General features: G+C 38.3%; 2 protein-coding genes across 3 annotated transcripts; both read left to right on the top strand.

Annotated features, from left to right (window-relative positions):
• Positions 1-1,841: 1,841 nt before the first annotated feature.
• On the top strand, positions 1,842-14,227 carry LOC140768104 (uncharacterized). Its single transcript, XM_073108215.1, has 22 exons — positions 1,842-3,178; positions 4,886-5,001; positions 5,186-5,394; positions 5,838-5,957; positions 6,316-6,444; positions 6,530-6,655; positions 7,003-7,058; positions 7,162-7,261; positions 7,382-7,499; positions 8,819-9,028; positions 9,201-9,513; positions 9,884-9,977; positions 10,152-10,260; positions 10,519-10,790; positions 10,888-11,015; positions 11,209-11,443; positions 11,762-11,950; positions 12,047-12,336; positions 12,437-12,617; positions 12,739-12,981; positions 13,541-13,623; positions 13,779-14,227. Exons 1-22 carry the CDS (start codon positions 2,289-2,291, stop codon positions 13,924-13,926), a joined length of 4,359 nt encoding a protein of 1,452 aa, XP_072964316.1. The 5' UTR covers positions 1,842-2,288; the 3' UTR covers positions 13,927-14,227.
• A 484-nt stretch (positions 14,228-14,711) lies between these two features.
• On the top strand, positions 14,712-18,065 carry LOC140769372 (protein CHUP1, chloroplastic-like). 2 transcript variants are annotated; one of them, XM_073110063.1, is made up of 4 exons: positions 14,712-15,376; positions 15,457-15,527; positions 15,651-16,442; positions 16,920-18,065. In XM_073110063.1, exons 1-4 carry the CDS (start codon positions 15,166-15,168, stop codon positions 17,838-17,840), a joined length of 1,995 nt encoding a protein of 664 aa, XP_072966164.1. In that variant the 5' UTR covers positions 14,712-15,165; the 3' UTR covers positions 17,841-18,065. The 2 variants fall into 2 exon arrangements, with proteins under 2 accessions (XP_072966164.1, XP_072966165.1); XM_073110064.1 differs by having other exon boundaries at positions 15,460-15,527; positions 16,920-18,064.
• Positions 18,066-19,298: the final 1,233 nt, after the last annotated feature.

Below are 19,298 nucleotides of genomic sequence, written 5' to 3'. Positions count from 1 at the left end.
AGACCAAAGATCCCACTGATCTATAAAGATTACAAGTAATAATTGTCTAATAATTGTTATGAGATCCTTTCTCACGAAATAAATATTAATCTGTCATCATATCTATAGAATTGGATCCTAAATACATATCAGATTCTTTGTACAATCACCGCAATGCCTTTCGTTACGAATCTGATCCATTTGCTGGAGATAATAATATTCCTAACTAAAGTTGCATGCGTATGCATTAGTGTACATACATGTGCTAACACCAGAGACAAAGATGCAGAGAGAGAGAGTGAGGGAGAAAAAGTGCACAGGATAACGACAGTGCTCACTGAAATAGTTCATATAGGAGCATAACGTAGTATATTATATTAAATTGCGGCTTGATTCCTTTCAAACTGTATACCTTCTTCTCCTCACCTCGTCTCTTCTCACTTCCTACCTCAAAGCAATGAGCAATATACGTTTCTTCACTTGGAATCATAACTCTGTTTTTATGTATTATACGAGTGAGGTAAGATGAATGGTTGTGTGCAATTGTATTACGTAGAAGGAATGGAATTGATCAGAATTCTTTCTTAATAAACGCATTGCCCCCTTTATTTGAATTATTTTTATTCTCTTCAAAGCAGTGGATTAGTGAAAATTAATGGAAGAAAGGTTATGACATAAAAGACATCACCATACTCCATCTTTAAAATAGTTTTAGAGTGGAATAATGGGAAAGCTGGAAGCATAACTATTCACCCTGGAATTATTTATTCCCCAGTTACTACGAAGAAAATTATTCGTGTTCTGGGTTTGGGCCGTAATGGCCCATTATAACAACGTGGGCCGATGCCCTAGGCTTTGCCATCCGTTAAAAGGAAACTTCCATTTCAGTCCATATCCTTTCACCAAATTATGATTAACACCCTATATCTTCAAGTTATCTCATTTAGTTACCCAAAATACCCTTTAGATTAGAAGCGGCATCGTGAGGTTTACTATCACTAAACAAATCAAAAATATCTCACTTACTTTTTCCCTTCCACGCCATCGAACACCAGATTTCCATATAAACCCCCTTTAAAGAAGGAATTCAAAGTGGAAATTTATAATTAATTATTCTGTTCGTTCGGATAAGTCGGGTCCAAAAGCAGCTCATTGACGAATCTTCAAATAAGATCTCATGCAAATGACAAGCTAACAGCCGAGAATAAAATCGTGGAGGTTTGTTTATCCCGACAGTGATATAATCCAAGAATGTAAGGAAGTAAAGCAGAATGGTTAATTATAAGAATATAATGATATAAGACGGCATTAAACATGAGAGTGGCCTGGTCCTCTTAGCTCGGAGCATACAGAACTGAATGAATGAGCTAGCTCGAGCTACACTCTTGGGTCTTCAATTTTGAAACAACTAGGAAGTTGACATGCATTAAGGCGTACAGCTAGCTAATAAACGAAAAGATTAGGTGCAACTTATTAATATATCTTACTATCGACAAGTTTCTGATCAGCATCCACACCGAAAGGCAAAAAATTAAAACAGCAATACAATAAGAAAGATGATGAGTGTGACTGCATCCTAAAAAGCTAAATGAACCTTTTATTTTAATCAATATCTCCACATCCATTCTTCTTCCGTTCTAAGAAGATATTGATTGACCCACAAAATCATTATTAGATAATAAAACCCAGCCCATTGCTGTCCCCAATAGCATCTTAATAATTAGTAGCCCCCCTCCCCAACAGCTTAATTTATTAGATGAAAAATAAAGATTAACGTGCATCCGTTAAACCTGAATTAGCATTTAATTCATCTCCTCTTTCACGAGCCAGGAGGCCCAATGCCAAGAAGATCTCCTCTCTGGCTCTCTCTCTATCTCTCTCTCTCTCTATCATAAGCCCCCACCTACCCACGATATTGGGAAGATCTAGGCCGTTTGTTCCGAATCATGGAGCAGTTTTTAATTGGACCGACGGCTAAAGAGGTGCCACGTAGGCGTACCGGCTTCGGTCTGGTGTCCCTGTGTCGCGTCGGTTTCTTTGGTTTTGCTTTTCCCCAATTCTCTCTCTCTCTCTCTATCTCTCTCTCTCTCGCAGCCACTCCGACGTTGGCTCTCGCCTGGTGCCACGGAGGCTTCTCCCCGTGTTCGTCTCCCCGCACGCGCTGAGCGGATGGTTTTATTTTATAAGTTGGCCCCTGGGAATTAGAGGAAATACCGATAGGTCCCTCGTCCCATCTCCTCAAGATCGGAGCCCCTTCGTCGCTCATTAGGGTTTCCCTTCGGTCTGATGAGTCTCTCCTCCCTCCTTCCATGGCGTCGTCATCTCCTCCTCCTCCTCCTCTCCTCGTCGTCGCCTTCGCCTTCGCCTTCATGCTGCTCTTCGGGATCCCGAGCCGTGACCCTAGCGCTAACCCTAGGTTTGCGTCCGCTTTCGAGGAGGAGAGGGACGGATCGGATCGAGGCGGCGGGGGGCGGTATTCGATCTTGAACTACGAGTCTTTCTGGCACGACTACTCCCCGCCGACTCCGCCGCCTCCGCCGGCGGTGCCGGAGGCTCCTTCCGCTTCTTGTGAAGCGGACGTCGGCGGGGAAGGCGACTTCGACACACGATGTGAGCTCCTATCGAGCGTGGAGCTCTCTGGGGATGTCTATATCAAGGGGAGAGGCAGCCTCGTCCTTCTTGCTGGTGCTGTGCTCAGTTGTCCCCTCGCCGGGTGTGAGATCGTTGCTAATCTTTCAGGTGAGGTGCGGCTGGGGAAGAACGCGGGGATTGTTGCCGGGAGGGTGCTGCTTGCCGCGTCGAACATTAGCTTTGCCGAGGGGACGAGGATTAATACCACGGCGTTGGCCGGGGAGCCGCCGGAGCGGACCAGTGGGGTCCCATCCGGAATACATGGGGATGGCGGGGGTCATGGGGGAAGGGGCGCTAGCTGCTATGTGAAGGATGGGCAGACGCAGGAGGATTCTTGGGGCGGGGATACATATGCTTGGTCATCGCTGATGGGGCCGGATAGTTATGGCAGCAAGGGCGGATCGACCAGCGTGGAGAAGGATTATGGAGGAGGAGGCGGCGGGAGGATCTGGGTGGATGTAAAGGATTTTTTGGAGTTCGAGGGAGCGATATTTGCTGATGGCGGTGATGGTGGTGATAAGGGCGGAGGAGGTTCTGGTGGAAGCATCTATATAAAAGCTTCAAAGATGTGAGTTTTTTTCCTTTGTTTTTTCAATCAAACCCAGGATGCATGTTTAGTACCTCTTTACCTTATTCATGCTCTGAAGTTTTTCTCCTTTGCCAATCGTCATCTGGATATTTCTGATTTACATAGATGTCTATTGGCATATACAGTTTGTTCACTATAAATAATTTTGCCTCTGAACTTGGGGTAAGACCCCAGCATTTAAGTCTCCTTTGATTATGGGCAATTCATGTCATACATCATTCTCCTGCATACTTTGACAGATTCTTATATTTCACATCTGTGAATTAGTTTGTTGTGCTTGATGTAGAAGGACATTAGTTCAAGTCTTTCAGACTCAGTAGAAACTAGAAACCTATTTAACTTGTCCAAAACTATCCTCAAACATAGAAATTTCCTTGAGTGGATGGCTCTTATATCAGTTTCGCTGGAGATCATGATTTTATTCTACTTCTAACATCAACTTGCTAGTTTATGACGATCTGAACAAGCAAGCTGGCCATTTATTTGGAGATGAAATTGTAAGCAGCAAGAACTACCTAAACTGTTTCATTTCCCAACCTTATCTAGAAAGTACTACTTTTACAAGTATAGAAACTCATGAATTACAGAAATTAACAGCACGTAGTAGTTATTACTTTACACTTGGGGCCATATGACCTTACATAAGTAACTTTAGAAATTAAATACCCACTAAAATATATTTATCTAATTTTTTCCTTAAAGAGTCTTAGTGGATAAGTACTTTTTGCATGTCCTGCAATGTGCCTATGCTCCTTGCCATATAAACCATTTTAGTGATTTACTGATATGGCTAAAGAGGTAATATGAGCAACCTTGACTTTAATAATGCAATACTATCATGTTGTAGTTTATAATTTCTTAATACAGCTACACATTAACTGTCAGAAAATTTTGGATAATGTAGTTAAACAATTTTTTAGGATGCTCTTTTTTCTGCTGGTAGCATTCTATCCTGTTTAATTGTTTATTCTTTCACTTGCTTAAGATTTGAACATGGAAACCTCTTATCTCTCTCTTTCTGTTTTTTTTTTCCTTTACAAAGTTGTTTCATCTCTTTGTTCGCATAAATGCAGTTGCATTACTAGCATCACATTAAGGACACATTACATATGTCACAACTCACAAGTATCTGTATTCTTATTCTTATAATCGATGCTGTTTTTAAGCATTTTTTTCTTTGCATTTGTGTTATTATCACTGTGGACTTCAGTTAGGTCTCATGCAAATTGTGGATGAAATAAGAATAATCCACCCTTTTGTTGATGCACATGTACCACAAACTTGCTTCCTTTACACAAGTGTGGGTCTATATAATGAAGCTGTGGTACCACAAATGTAAAATTTTAACCTGGTAAGCTAATTTGCTGATATATATAAACAGATCCTATACACAAGGTGTCTTCTTTACTTGCAGATAAATGGAGCAGATTGGCTAATGCCTGCATTATAGTCTGTCCTGGAATCTAGATATATCTCTATTTGAGTTTTTCTTTTTGGTGAGCTGAATCTTGTAAGGCTAATTGCTATATGTACTTGTAGGGTGTGATGCTAATTTAAGTTCGGATTGATATTTTTTGTATATGCGATCTGCCTAACTGCTGTGATTCCTCTTTGTTTTGTCTAGATGCATATTTAACATTTCCCATACTATTGATTTTTCTATCTAATGCTTGTTTTGAGAATCAGGAAGGGTAGTGGCACGATAAGTGCTTCTGGAGGCAATGGTTTGGCTGGGGGAGGTGGTGGCCGTGTTTCTATTGATGTTTTCAGCAGGCATGATGATGCACAAATTTTTGTTCATGGTAATTTATTTTCTTTCCTTCATATTTTTTGATGGTTTACACAAAATCGCTCTAACCACGATTATTTGTAGATCTGTGACCTATACCTAGTGTTAGATCATTCTGTTTTGCATGTCCTTTCATTCCTTTTCTATATCTGAAGTTATTGATGTTGTTATGGTGGACTTTGGTCTCTTGTATACAGGTGGAAGGAGTTTTGGCTGTCCGGAAAATGCTGGAGCTGCAGGAACTCTTTATGATGCAGTTCCAAAGAGTCTTACTGTTTCCAACCACAACTTGACTACACAAACTGATACTCTTCTTTTAGAATTTCCTAATCAGCCACTTTGGACAAATGTTTTTGTTAGAAATTGTGCCAAAGCTGCTGTTCCCTTACTCTGGAGTCGTGTACAGGTAAGGATTTTGTTTGGATTACTTATGAATGATTGTATAGCTATGGCAAAAGGAAAGAAAGTACTGAATGTTGCTCTTTCTGTTGTACAATCCAATGTTAGTGAAATAGGATTTTATTGTTATACTGTGACAGTAATACAGTATGTCCACAAGTTTGCTGTTTTTTCTCGATGTATTCAAGCTATCATTTGGTTTGTTACTTTGCAAATCTTTGCTTCTCTATTTGTATAGAAAACAAAAGCATCATAGTATCATACAACTTGTATTTGTTGTATTTGCTGACTTGTTCAGCTTCCGAGATGTTCCAATCTCGAGTATTAGATCTTGATATTTTCCTATATTGAGGGTTTGGTTCAAGTTAATACCTCTCCTCTTTGTAGTAACATCTTTCAGAGAACCATTTTTGTAGATTTCTTTCTGAAATGGCCTATTGCATTGTTCAGGTTCAAGGGCAACTTAGTCTACTGTCTAGTGGTATCTTAACTTTTGGCCTGGCTCATTATCCTTACTCGGAGTTCGAACTTATGGCTGAAGAACTTCTGATGAGTGACTCAATAATCAAGGTGATCACATAGATTTTAGCTCTTTTTTCTTTCTTTTTTTTTGGGTCTTTCTATGCACTTTTGTTATTAGTTTCTCATTTATCATGTGATATGGCAACTTGGGCAAGTATAGAGTATGGGCAACCATCATTTTGCTTCTATAGTCCTATGCACTACAAATTGTGCATTATAGTTTTCTGTAGTATGAAGGATACAGATGTAACTAATAAGAGCAACCTATTCATATGTATAGATCTTAGTTGTAATTTCTTCGTACTATATAAGTTGCATTGGTTGCATTATGTGTCAATTTTTTATCTATTATATCCAGCCATCTATTAAATCCTATACTTAATTATACCAATTCTGATTAATTTAGGTATTTGGGGCCTTGCGGATGTCTGTAAAGATGCTCTTGATGTGGAATTCTAGAATGCTAATAAATGGGGGCGGAGATTCAATAGTGCAAACATCTTTACTTGAGGCAAGTAATTTGGTGGTTTTGAAGGTACGCTACTTTTTCACAGCTTTTGAATATTGGCTTTTGTTCTGTCAGTTTTTTCTCTGTTACAGGTGTATTTGCTCCATTTCAGGAATCATCTATGATACATTCTAATGCTAATCTTGGAGTTCATGGTCAAGGCCTGCTGAATTTGTCTGGACCAGGAGATATTATTGAAGCACAACGTCTAATTTTGTCACTGTTCTACAGTATTCATGTAAGCTCAAATACCTGTTATTTTCTTGAATCTTCATGTTGTAAACCATAGTTATCTTTTTATAGGCAATGCTTTTTTTTTTTTGTTCATCACACAGTGATGCGATAAATACACGTTAGCTATGATTTTCTTAGCTCTCGTTATTTATCACAATTTCTCTCCTCTAAAAAGTAATTCAATTATTCTTGCATGGCCAGAATCATGGATTCCCTCTATTATCTTTTCTTCATTGCCTATCAGCCTGTACCCTTCTCTTTTATCTCATCTAGTTTCTTCATTTGGTTTCTTTAGAATTGTTCTAATTATTTCATTATTCACGTGAAGAGTGTTTGGTTTTATTTATGTAGGTTGGGCCTGGCTCTGTTTTACGTGGGCCATTAATAAATGCAACTGATGATGATATGTAAGTAGAACGAGATATCATTTGCATTTCCAAGTTTTTATTTGTTTTTTCACTGTTGATGTTTGAATTGCTGATTATCAGCTCTATATCATGCTTGATTTAGGGCTCCAAAGCTTAATTGTGAACTAGAGAATTGCCCCATGGAATTAATTCATCCACCTGAGGATTGCAATGTGAATTCGTCACTGTCTTTCACGCTTCAGGTTTTTATTCTTGCTTCCTATAATTCTAAACTTTTATTGAAGTACTTAGTAGTGTTTGACTCTAATATACTGTTTTAGCTTGTCCTTTAAGATACTAATATCTGGCAGTTCGTTTAACAGATTTGTCGAGTTGAAGATATTGATGTTGAAGGGCTTCTAGAGGGAACTGTTGTTCATTTTCATAGGGCAAGAAATGTCGTTGTGCAACCTTCTGGAACAATTAGTGCCACTGGATTGGGTATAGCTAATGAACTTTCTTTCAAGTTAAACTGATTTGCGTATGTTATTGCTTCATTAATTTATCAATCTGAATGTTCTCGATTTTGTTGCTGTGTGCCTTATTTTTTAAAGATCTAGTGGAACTAGAGAAGGCATCCAAGTGGAAATATAGGGACTTGTGCCAAATAAAATATTAATCAGTTCTTAATTGAGTCAATTCTCTCTAATTAAACTCTTATTTGATTTCCTAATTGAACACCCAAATTGGGCTATAAATAAATGCATGCGACAACCCTAAAGAACTAGAGAAGGCATCCAAGTGGAAATATAGGGACTCATGCCAAGTTGATTATTAATCAGTTTCTAATTGAGTCGATTATCTCTAATTAAACTCTTAGTTGATTTCCTAATTGAACACCCAAATTAGGCTATAAATAAATGCATGCGACAACCCTAAAGGATGCAGAAGTGGACCCATTCTACAGAAATAGCATGTTGCCTGTGATAAGCCTGGTGGAAGGCGCCAAAAGAAGGGTGGAGACCTATAAACCGCCTCTTGTTGTAGGTCATCTCCTATGATGGAGATTGGCAGAGGAAGAATATTTCATTTGTCAGTTCATATATGGATTGCATAGAGGGCTTCAGTAGTACGTACAGAAAGAAGAATGTGGCAGAGAATAAGGAGGCCTTGGAGTGAAAAGAACAAATTGAGTAGTAGTTAACAGTTAACACCATTATGAGGTTATAATATGGACAGATTATCTTAATGTGCTCTCACCCTCTGCCTAATCTCCAATCATTTGTGAGTCTTATCTCCTCACAGTCAATGAGATAAAGGAAATGAATATTTGGCACATTTTACCCCAGGAATTTGTCCATTTATCTAGTATAAAAAAAGTGGTTTTCTGTACAATATAAATCAGATGCAAGATCTTTCAACTTTTGGAGATATTATCTTGGCACTTGCTCTAATTGCCTTGGATGACAATTTTATGTAATTTTCTGTTTGATTACGAATGAGTAAAAGAGTTTTTTATATATCAAAAGGATAAGTTGGTGAGCTTAAAGTTTCTTTTTTTTTTTTTACCTTTTTGTGATTAAGTATTAGTCTAAAGGAAGTTCCGTCAGTGATTTTATTTCTTACCATCTTAATAATTATCTTCTAAAAAGATGAGTCTTTTTCTGACATCTTCTACGCAAATAAAGAAATTTTGGCAGTAATCTCTGGTATAACTACTTTGTGACCAATCATGGATTGTTTATTCATTGAAATTATGTTTAATCCTATATTAATCCTGCTGTGTCATGAGAATTCGGTGCACCCTTTTCTGAATACAGGATGCAAAGGTGGAATTGGAAGGGGAAGTGTTTTAAGCAGTGGTCTCAGTGGTGGCGGCGGGCATGGCGGTAAAGGGGGAGATGGTTTTTATAATGGCAGTCACGCTGAGGGTGGCCTTGCATATGGGAATGCTGATTTACCCTGCGAGCTTGGTAGCGGTAGCGGTAATGACAGCATAGCAACTTCAACAGCTGGTGGTGGTATAATAGGTATCCCTGAATATTATTGGTTATATCCTACCAAGTTGTCTGTCTTGTAATTTTGAGAAACATGATATTTATGGTGCTGTTTTCTTGCTATTAAAGATCATAGAATTGTTTCAAATTGCTGTTTAACAATGATGCTTACTTTGTCTTTTTTTTTGTTGCATTACTCGTGCAGTTATGGGTTCATGGGAGCATTCTCTGTTAAGTTTGTCCGTCTTTGGCTCTGTCGAGGCGAATGGTGAAAGTTTCATGGGTTCTGCTATTAATGTCTCAAATGGGGGGCTTGGTGGTGGTTCTGGGGGCACTATTCTTCTCTTCTTGCGTACTTTAACTCTTGGTGAGACCTCTGTCCTATCAAGTGTTGGTGGGTACGGAAACCATAATGGTGGTGGTGGAGGCGGTGGAAGGATTCACTTCCATTGGTCTGACATCCCTACAGGAGATGAATATCTTCCAGTAGCAAGTGTGGAAGGATCCATAAATACGAGGTCTGGTCAAATTTCTTAGTTAAGTTATTTTCTTGGATACATTGAGTGCTTGAAGAGATTCTTTAAAGTGTTACACCATGCTCAACTATTCCCATACTCTGTCTCTTGTAAGACAACCAGGTTGTGCATATTTTCTGTTATTTTTCTTAATACATTTTTTGTGAATCTACTCTTCATTGCACAAAGCATTTGCAACCAGAAACTTTTGGATCACCTTCTGGAGTAATTTGATGCACTATGTAGTTGGAATAATCTTCTTTTATTTATGAAAATGAGCTGATAATGAGAAATCAGATATAGGGTGGTGATTGGTTTTCTGAATTTATTGTGGTTCTTGTAACATTATTTAAGCGGTCATTTTCTCTCACAGGGGAGGCATGAGTAAGGGTCAAGGCTTTGCTGGGGGAAATGGAACTCTCACAGGAAAAGCTTGTCCTAGAGGTCTTTATGGAATATTTTGCAAGGTGCTTATATACTGTTTAAATTAATTCTAAGAATATACTCCAAAATGTATGCTTTTTTGGGTTTATAATATGCTTTTTATGCAGCAAAGTTGGTAGCTTTTTTAATCAGTTATATTGTACTTAGTAGTCTATATATGTAAGTGTTGGATTTATAATGTTTTGAAAAAAATGCAGGAATGCCCTTTGGGAACTTTCAAGAATGTCACTGGATCTGATGAAGCTCTTTGTTATCAGTGCCCCTCTGATGAACTCCCTCATCGTGCTGTGTATACAAGTGTTCGAGGTAACTCTCAGTAGGCTGCTTCTTATATGATTATACAGGTGACGAGACATAGGCGGAGAATATCTTTTATTGTAGACTACTATGAATTCATTACTTGGTAATCTTACGTTACAGTATTTAAAGAGATGTTGGAACAGATCTTTGATTATTCACATATGCCCCTTTAATTTGTTTAATCTGATTTTATTTTTACTTGTTTATGATTGATTCTATTGTATTGCTGTAGAAATTTTTAAAACTTCAAAATTTTTTTAACAGGAGGTGTTGCTGAAACTCCATGCCCATACAAGTGTGTCTCTGATAGATATCACATGCCACACTGCTATACTGCTCTTGAAGAGTTAATATATACTTTTGGTGGACCCTGGCTATTTGGTCTTCTTCTTTCTGGGCTTCTTGTCTTGTTAGCTCTGGTTCTAAGTGTTGCACGGATGAAATTTGTTGGCACTGATGAATTGCCAGGGCCAGCGCCAACACAACGCGGGTCTCAAATTGACCACTCCTTCCCCTTTCTAGAATCGCTGAATGAGGTCCTCTATAACTTTAGTGCCTGTCTTAGTACAAAAATTTGTTCTTCTTTGCAAGTCTTGAGTGAAATTTTTTTGGCAACTCTTGCTTTGCACACAGGTTCTGGAAACAAGTAGGGCAGAGGAGTCCCAAACTCATGTGCATAGAATGTATTTCATGGGTCCAAACACCTTCAGTGAACCTTGGCATCTTCCCCACTCTCCACCTGAACAAATTACAGAGATTGTGTATGTTGGCATGTTCTGTAGTGGACTTAGATTAGTAGCATATTCAACTTATGTTGCACCTTCTTGTCTTATTTCCCTTTTTCTGCCTGTATTTTTTATTTTCTTTTCTTAGCTATCTTATGACCTTTCTTAATGTTTGTCATGTTGCATGTTCTAATTATTTACAATCTTTTTTATACTCTTCCATTGGCAGATACGAGGACGCATTTAACAGGTTTGTTGATGAGATAAATGCTCTTGCCGCTTATCAGTGGTGGGAGGGATCAATTTATAGCATTCTTTGTATACTCGCATACCCTCTTGCATGGTCATGGCAGCAATGGCGGAGGAGAAAGAAGCTACAGCGATTGCGTGAATTTGTTCGATCTGAGTATGACCATTCATGCTTACGTTCTTGCCGTTCACGTGCTCTTTATGAAGGCCTGAAGGTTTGCATTAGATTAACTTTTAAAGTAGGAAATTATCCTTATTTAATATGGATCGTCTGTCATGGTTCTTTTCTCTAGTGAGAATTTCTGCATTTCAATTTATTAGAATGTATATAAATAGTCACTTCCTACCCATTTCTTTTTGCATATCTTTTTTGTATTCTTTTAATTGAAAATGCCATTTCTGGAATATACTAGAATGGTGCAAATAAATATTTCTCACCAGCTTTTCGGTCAGATATTTTTCTGTTGCTGTTGCTCAGTTTTTGCTAATGTGAAATTTTCCTGCTTGATTACATAGTTCTCTTGTAAACTTAGGTGGCTGCAAACCCAGATCTAATGCTAGGATTTGTGGACTTCTTTCTTGGTGGAGATGAAAAAAGGCCCGATCTTCCTCCTCGTCTTCATCAAAGATTTCCCATGCGTTTAATCTTTGGAGGTGATGGAAGTTACATGGCTCCTTTTTCCCTCCACAGTGACAATGTGCTCACCAGTCTCATGAGTCAGGTATACTTTCCACTTTTGGACATGAAATGCATTTTTGATAGATTTTAAAATTTAGAACCTGCTTCTCTTGATCTGATATATCAACTTTTTGTGCAGTCTGTACCACCAACAATATGGTACCGCCTTGTGGCTGGATTGAATGCACAGCTGCGCTTGGTTCGCCGTGGGCACCTCAAAGTAACATTTCTGCCAGTTCTCAACTGGCTTGAAACTCATGCAAATCCTGCTTTGAACCTGCATGGGGTGTGTGTTGATCTTGCCTGGTTTCAAGCTACAAAAGTAGGCTATTGCCAACTTGGTCTGGTAGTATATGCTGCGGAAGGAGAATCTGGGTCTACTACAATTGATGGTGATTCTAGAAATTCAACAGTTGAACAACCCTCTCGGTGAGATATCATTGCTCGTTGCTTGTTTTTTTTAGCAGTTTTGTGTTTTAAATGTTCTTTTGGTCAGAATCTACTAAGTCACCATGCCTTTACACTGCAGAGCGAATAACACACACGGAGATACTCAATCTGGCCATTTGAGGAACAGGGAAGCTGTTATGCGGAAAAGGATAAGTGGGGGGATTTTAGATAATTACAGCCTTCGGATGCTTGAAGACAAGAAAGATTTATTTTACCCATTATCTCTTATACTACATAATACCAAGCCAGTTGGCCATCAGGTGACTTATGCTTGAATAAACTTAATTATACTATAGGCTTTTTAAAATGTCTTTAAGGTTGATGTTGATCTTTGTACTTATATACTTATCATAGCTTTTACCGTTTTTCTTTCAACTGCAGGATCTTGTCGGTTTGGTTGTCTCAATATTACTCTTAGCAGATTTCAGCTTAGTGTTGCTTACATTGCTCCAGCTTTATTCATTTTCTATGGCAGACATCTTCTTAGTTTTGTTTGTTCTTCCTCTGGGTATACTTTCACCATTTCCTGCTGGAATAAATGCTCTTTTTAGCCATGGACCTCGGCGATCTGCTGGCCTTGCTCGTGTATATGCATTATGGAACATTACATCGTTGGTCAATGTTGTAAGTCCCTTCACATGCACTTTTCATTGTTATATGACTTTGTTTGCTTTGCTTCTATGTTTGTTCAAGTATTATGGACATCCATTTCTAATTGAATATTATTTGAAATACTATTACCGTAATATTGTATTACTTTTGTTGCTCTCAGTTGATATGTTGTGCTTAACCAGGCTAATTATAGTAGATCTTGTTTTACATGAGAGGTAGGACCTGTCCAAAGAACAGTCCTTTTCAGTAAAAGTAAAGATTGAAAATAGTGCTTTGTCTAGAATTGCTGCAACAAGGTTCTATTGGTAAGATATGATACATATTGGATGGGGATGTATATTAGCACATATATTGCTATTTCCAAAGATAACATTTTGCTGTAAATGCTAACTAAATGCTAGTCTTTTTCTTTGGAATTAAGTTATCTCTGCTGGTCGGAAATTTGAACTTTCGTACTCAGCGATTCCTTAAAATTTTTGCACTTTCCCCAGAGAATATGGCCCCCTGCTTTTTAATGCAGGGTTATTTTCATGGTTTCGCGGATTGCATGCTCATTTCATTTATTCTACAGGTTGTAGCCTTTATATGTGGATTTGTGCATTACAAGTCATCAAGCCAAAAACATCCAAACCTACAACCTTGGAATTTGGGCACGTAAGCAATTTCTCGATGCCTTCCGAAAGAAAAAGAACTCTCAATTATTTTCCCTTATGCATGAGAAAGAGTTTTGCATGTTTTGACAAGTTAGTTAATTGAGAACGCTTTGCTAACTACTTGGTGTTACTTTCTGAATGCATTAATCTTCGTAGTGATGAAAGCGGTTGGTGGTTGTTCCCTGCTGGATTATTGTTGTGTAAATGCGTCCAAGCAAGACTGGTCGATTGGCATGTCGCTAATTTGGAGATCCAGGACCGCTCATTGTACAGTAACGACCCAAATCTATTCTGGCAGGCTTGACACAATTGAGTTACTACTAGAGCAATTAGATTATTTTGGAGTAAAAGGAGGGAAATGTGGGCCTCTTTTATTCATCGGGCCCAATTAGCATTTGTCATGCCGAATTCACACACCCTCGTTGATCTTTGTGCAGTTACAGTTTTTGCCTTATTGTAAATATAAAGGTGTACTTCATTCATTCTTTGTAGAATTTTAGTTACGATAGAATTATACCTGAAACGTTTGCTAATGACCAAAAGTAGGGAATTTTCCTTGTATCTTTAATTTTGTTATCAAGCCTTTTATGGCGTTGAAATGTGAATTCTCTAATTTCCTGGCTGAATAATATACCAGCAGGGATTTTATTTTTTATCCTTCAAATGCTTATTGTCATTTTTCATAATCATGATCTCTACGTAAGTCTTAGTTTCCCATCCTGAGGTGGAAGGATAATAAGTTGGTGAGCTTCCACTGAGTTTGCGATGATTTTACCAAGCGAACAGTTTTGCAAAATTACCAGCAGTTAAGCCAAGCAGTGCCGTCGACAACTGAGTGCAGCCGTGCTTCACAAGTGCTCCTCCTGTGGTAAAATTGATGGACTATCCATCCCCATACGTAAACAAACAAATTTGGCAGATTTAAAATAGTCAAAACTCCTCCTCCTCCTCCTATGTTATAACTTAGTCAACAATACATCATTTTAACAATTAAATATTGCCACATCAGCACTATAGATCACAACAAGACGAATTATTTCTACTCTTTTATCAAAGAACAAGACAAATTATTGTTGCAAGAATAACGAGTTTCCTTTTCGTTCACAAGTGCTGGTAGCCGTAGTAGTAGTAAGCAGCACAGTTGCACGAATCTGGTTGGGAGAAAAGAGAGGAGTTTGCCGTTTGGAGACGCGAGGTGGTCGGGTGAGACGAATTCGCGGTGCAACTCCTTCGCCGGTCCATCCACCGTTCTCTAATCGTAAAGCTACCAAAATTCAATCTTCTTTTCTCTTATATTTTCTGGTGGATACCAGGCGGAATCGAAGCTGTGTAACAAGCCCTGTGAAGCTTAGAAGCAAGGAATTATCAGTAGGAATAAAAGGGTACCTATAAGAGAATCCCTCCTCCCAATTCCTTTCTTCTTCGTGTCTCTGTCGATATATTTCTGCGTAGATTCCAATTCAAGTGTTTGGATGCATATTAGAAGGGGGAAGGGGTTGACGGGTTGTGATCTGTTGCTCTTCTCGCCCTCTTGTACCTGAAGATGGAAATGGAGAAGCCGGCGGTAGGGTTTGAATCGGAGGGTAGTGGGAGAGGTGGGGAGATGGTTTTGGTGGTGAGAGGGAGGAGAGAAGTGAAGCCACTACTTCTCAAGGTTGGAGTTGCTCTTGCTCTTTCCTTTGCCGGATTCCTCTTTTCCCAACTCCGATCTCGGTCTCAGCCTCGGCCTCGCCCTCTTCCGCCACCGTCTTCAGGTGATTATTACCCCTTTCCTTGATACTTTATTCACGTTTCGGTTACTTCTTTTTGATCTCTATCTTGTTCTTACTATTAGTAGGTTGCGAGCCGGAGCCCAGTGGAAAGCCTAGCAGTGGCCTCAAAGAAGAACTCGTCGTCCTTAAGAATGTAAGGATTTGAACTCAATTTCCAATTTTGATGCTGAATTGAGAGATTTACGTGATGATTTGATACTCTTTGTAAAAATTGTTCATTTAATTGTTTGTGGATTGGGTTTCAATTTTCTTAAAGGAACAAGCATTGACTAAGATTGTAAATGGCACCTCAACCACCGCCACCAGAACAGCTGCAACGACCGCCACCACCTTCCTGGGCCTGTCTCCAATAAGTAAGAGGTCCATTATCGAAGAGGGGTTCCTCCTGCCAGAATTTAATGACTTGGTGATGAAAGGATTTGAGGTCACCAGGCCAGACCCTGAAACATCCCCACCAACCCCCACAGCAAAGCATTCGGAGACAAACGAGGAGGCAGTTATGGAGCAAGAGATTGCACAACTCAGGAACTTGGTGTGGTCTCTGCGGGAGAGGGAGAGGAGTCTTGAACTTGAACTGCTCGAGTATTATGGTATGCAAGAGCAAGAGGCTGCAATGACAGAGCTCGAGAACCAGTTAAAGATTAACAATGTTGAGGCTAAGTTGTACAATTTGAAAATTGAGTCTTTGCAATCTGAAAACCGGAGGCTTCAGGGGCAGGTTTCAGTTCATTCAAGGGCAATTTCTGAGCTTGATGCAGCTAGAGCGAACATTAGGCTTCTGAAAAAGAAGTTAAAGTCAGATGCTGAGCAGGCAAAGGAGAAAATAGCTTCGCTTCATCAGAGGGTTAGGGTGTTACAATGTAGGGTGCAGAATGATGAGAACAATGAGCAGGAACTTAAAAATAAGTTGAAGAGGTTGAAGGAGTTGGTAATTGAAGCTGCAGGACTCAAAATGGTGAATTCAAAGCTAGCACAAGAGAACTCAGACTTGATGCAGAAATTGGAGAAGATGGAGATGTCTGCCTCTTCCATTCACAAGGGTCCACAGGTGAATATATATATCTTTAGTTGCCTTGTTTGCGCTATCTGTAGAAAGGGTCTGAATTGATACCAAAATTAAGCAAATGCTCCACAAAAGGAATTGCATGGTTCGCCTTGTAGAATGGAACAACCACATTGGTGCTTTCTAGTGTGGTATGCTAGAATATATCAACGCACACACTATGCTAGAATAGATCATGCAAACCGTAAGAATCAACCTTAATAAATTGTGCTTCTGAGAAAATTGACCTTGCCACACTTTTTATAAGCATTCTGACTTGTATATTAATGTATCCTTGTCTCTTCTATCTTGTGTACATCTGTGTCAACTACCAAAAGGTAGTACTCATGTCCTGCTTGTCATTCTTACACATGAATATTGAATGGTGATCTTTTTATTTTATTTTATGTCAGTGTACTTTACTGTATTCTGTTCATTTTCTCGATCTTGAATATTCTCTCAGCAATCAAAACACTTTTGCAGGTAAAAGAATTGGAGGAAGTGGACAGCTTGAGACGAGAAAATAACAAGTTGACTAAGGATATTGAGCAGCTCCAAACTGACAGATGCACTGATGTTGAGGAATTGGTATACCTAAGATGGGTCAATGCTTGCCTGCGGTATGAGCTGAGAAATTACCAACCTCCTCAGGGAAAGACTGCTGCAAGGGATCTAAGCAAGACCTTAAGTCCTAAGTCAGAAGAGAAGGCCAAGCAGCTGATACTGGAATATGCTAATTCTGGTGCAGATGAGAAAAGCTTAGGTCTCTTGGAATTTGATTCTGAGTATTCTTCTTCTTCACAGGCATCTACAGTAGAAAACGATGACACTTCTGTTGAGATCTCCAGCACAAAAAATAGCAACTTGAGCAAATCAAAGTTTTTTGGCAAGCTGAAGAAGCTGGTACTGGGAAAAGAAATCCACAGTAATACAACTGGTAGAACTTCAACAAACTGTAGTAATTCTGAGAGAAGGATGTCTAGCTGTTCTTTTGATGACACCATTGGAAGAGAATCATACCGTAGCTGTTCTTCATGCATGACAGAAGAACTGACACCAGCCAATCAGTTGTCTTGGATGGAAGTGGAACCTGATGAACAGCGGCCAAGTAAAGATCCTGGTTTGCATAATTATGCTAGACACTCTTTGGATATCCAAAGATTTAGGAGGCTCAATGTAGAGGATGTTGTTCATGAAAAAGGTGAACATAATAGGGCTGGTGATGGGACACCCTTTAGATACAAGACTATGGTGACTAGTGCTGGAATAAATCAGAATAACCTCCTTGATGGTGATGAAAGTTACATACCCGACAAGGGTGAGCTGAAAAAATTTGCTGATGCTTTGAGAAAATCGAGAGCTGACCGTAGGTCAAGCAGGAGATCAGCATCCTTCAGTAACTGATGCTTTCCAGTAGGATACATGTATTGCTAATTGTTGAGAACCCATTCGGGGCTGTATATATTTTGCCATTGGCAGCAGTCAATAGGTGACTATCATCAAAGATGCTTGTAATTCTAGTAAGTTATACCATGAAGTGATTGCAATCTAAATTTTGTCAATGCTTGTTAACCATACACTAAAATTTTTAGACCAACATGATGCAATGCTTTTATTTTTTTTTTTCTGTCATCGTGATGTAAAATAATTGAGATGCCTAAGACTATGTAAATCAAATATACTTTGGAATCTTCTTGATATATAATGATGGGGTTGAATGCAAACTTTCTCATCTGTCTGCTATGTGTCTTGAAGATTACAGAAGCAGGCGGCCTCTGCAAATAATAGAGTTGGGTTTTTCTTTAACTACATGGACTCCTCAGATTACTTGGATCATAGCCAGTTTGGACAATAATTTTCTCACATTATTACAAGAGGAACGTATCAAAGAAAGGTACCTTTGGTCAGGTATACTCGTAGCTCGAATATCTCACATGCCTCGTAGCTCAAATATCTTGTTATAAGGGCCAAGCGAGAATGTAAATTTAAGACTATTTTGACTAAACAATTTCATTGTATTTATATTACATGGGAGCTTTTTTAAAAATTAAAGTAGTTTAAGTAGAAACCAAATACCAATAAAAAAAATTCCTGTTTATTTACAATGTAGTATTATACTATTATTAGTGAGAGAAGATTTTAAAATGAGAGGGAGGATGCATTCAGCTTAAAAAAGCTGATATTAATTTTATATTCTAAAAAAATATCTTATAGTGTTTTCTGAAAATATTCACTAAACTATATGCTTTGATTATAAATAATAAAAATGTAGGATGTAAATCATAATTTTATATGAGAAAATAGAAAAAAAAAATTAATTTGCATTTCTCTTATCCAAATAGAAATTAATATTTTCTATAATTTAAATTAGTATAACATGATAAATCTCTCTAGATTATCTCTAATTTATCTAAGTAATAGGTAAATATAAATTAAGGAATAATTTTCTTTTTCTTTCTATAAATTTAATAGAATAAAACATGGATGAGTTCATTGGTTTACTTTATTTAGGATAAAATGCTGAACTCATATAAAATACTAATAAATTTAGCATTTTTTATTCATAATTTTTAGTATTAACTTTGAGGTATCTGGACAAAAATTCCTGCTGTCCATACTTAAATATTTTATATCCTTTTGTCTCTGTCTCGTTATCTGTAGGTTGGAGAAATAAATGCTAAACCTCTAGTAAGTTTCAAGGCTGATTGATGGAGTAATAAATAATCTATCATCTTATTAGTTGCTAATATAGAGAGTACATAGTACATGGTTTTTTAGATTGGCACTATCCTCGTTAAAGCTTGTTTGCATTTCAGAGCTTCATAATGGATTCAGGCTACAAATTTCTATAAGAAAAATATC

The sequence above is a fragment of the Typha angustifolia genome, chromosome 10 (genome assembly GCF_048772165.1).
Source record: "Typha angustifolia cultivar Huaian chromosome 10, ASM4877216v1, whole genome shotgun sequence".
NCBI lineage: Eukaryota > Viridiplantae > Streptophyta > Magnoliopsida > Poales > Typhaceae > Typha > Typha angustifolia.
This window is presented reverse-complemented; position numbering and strand designations above follow the sequence as displayed.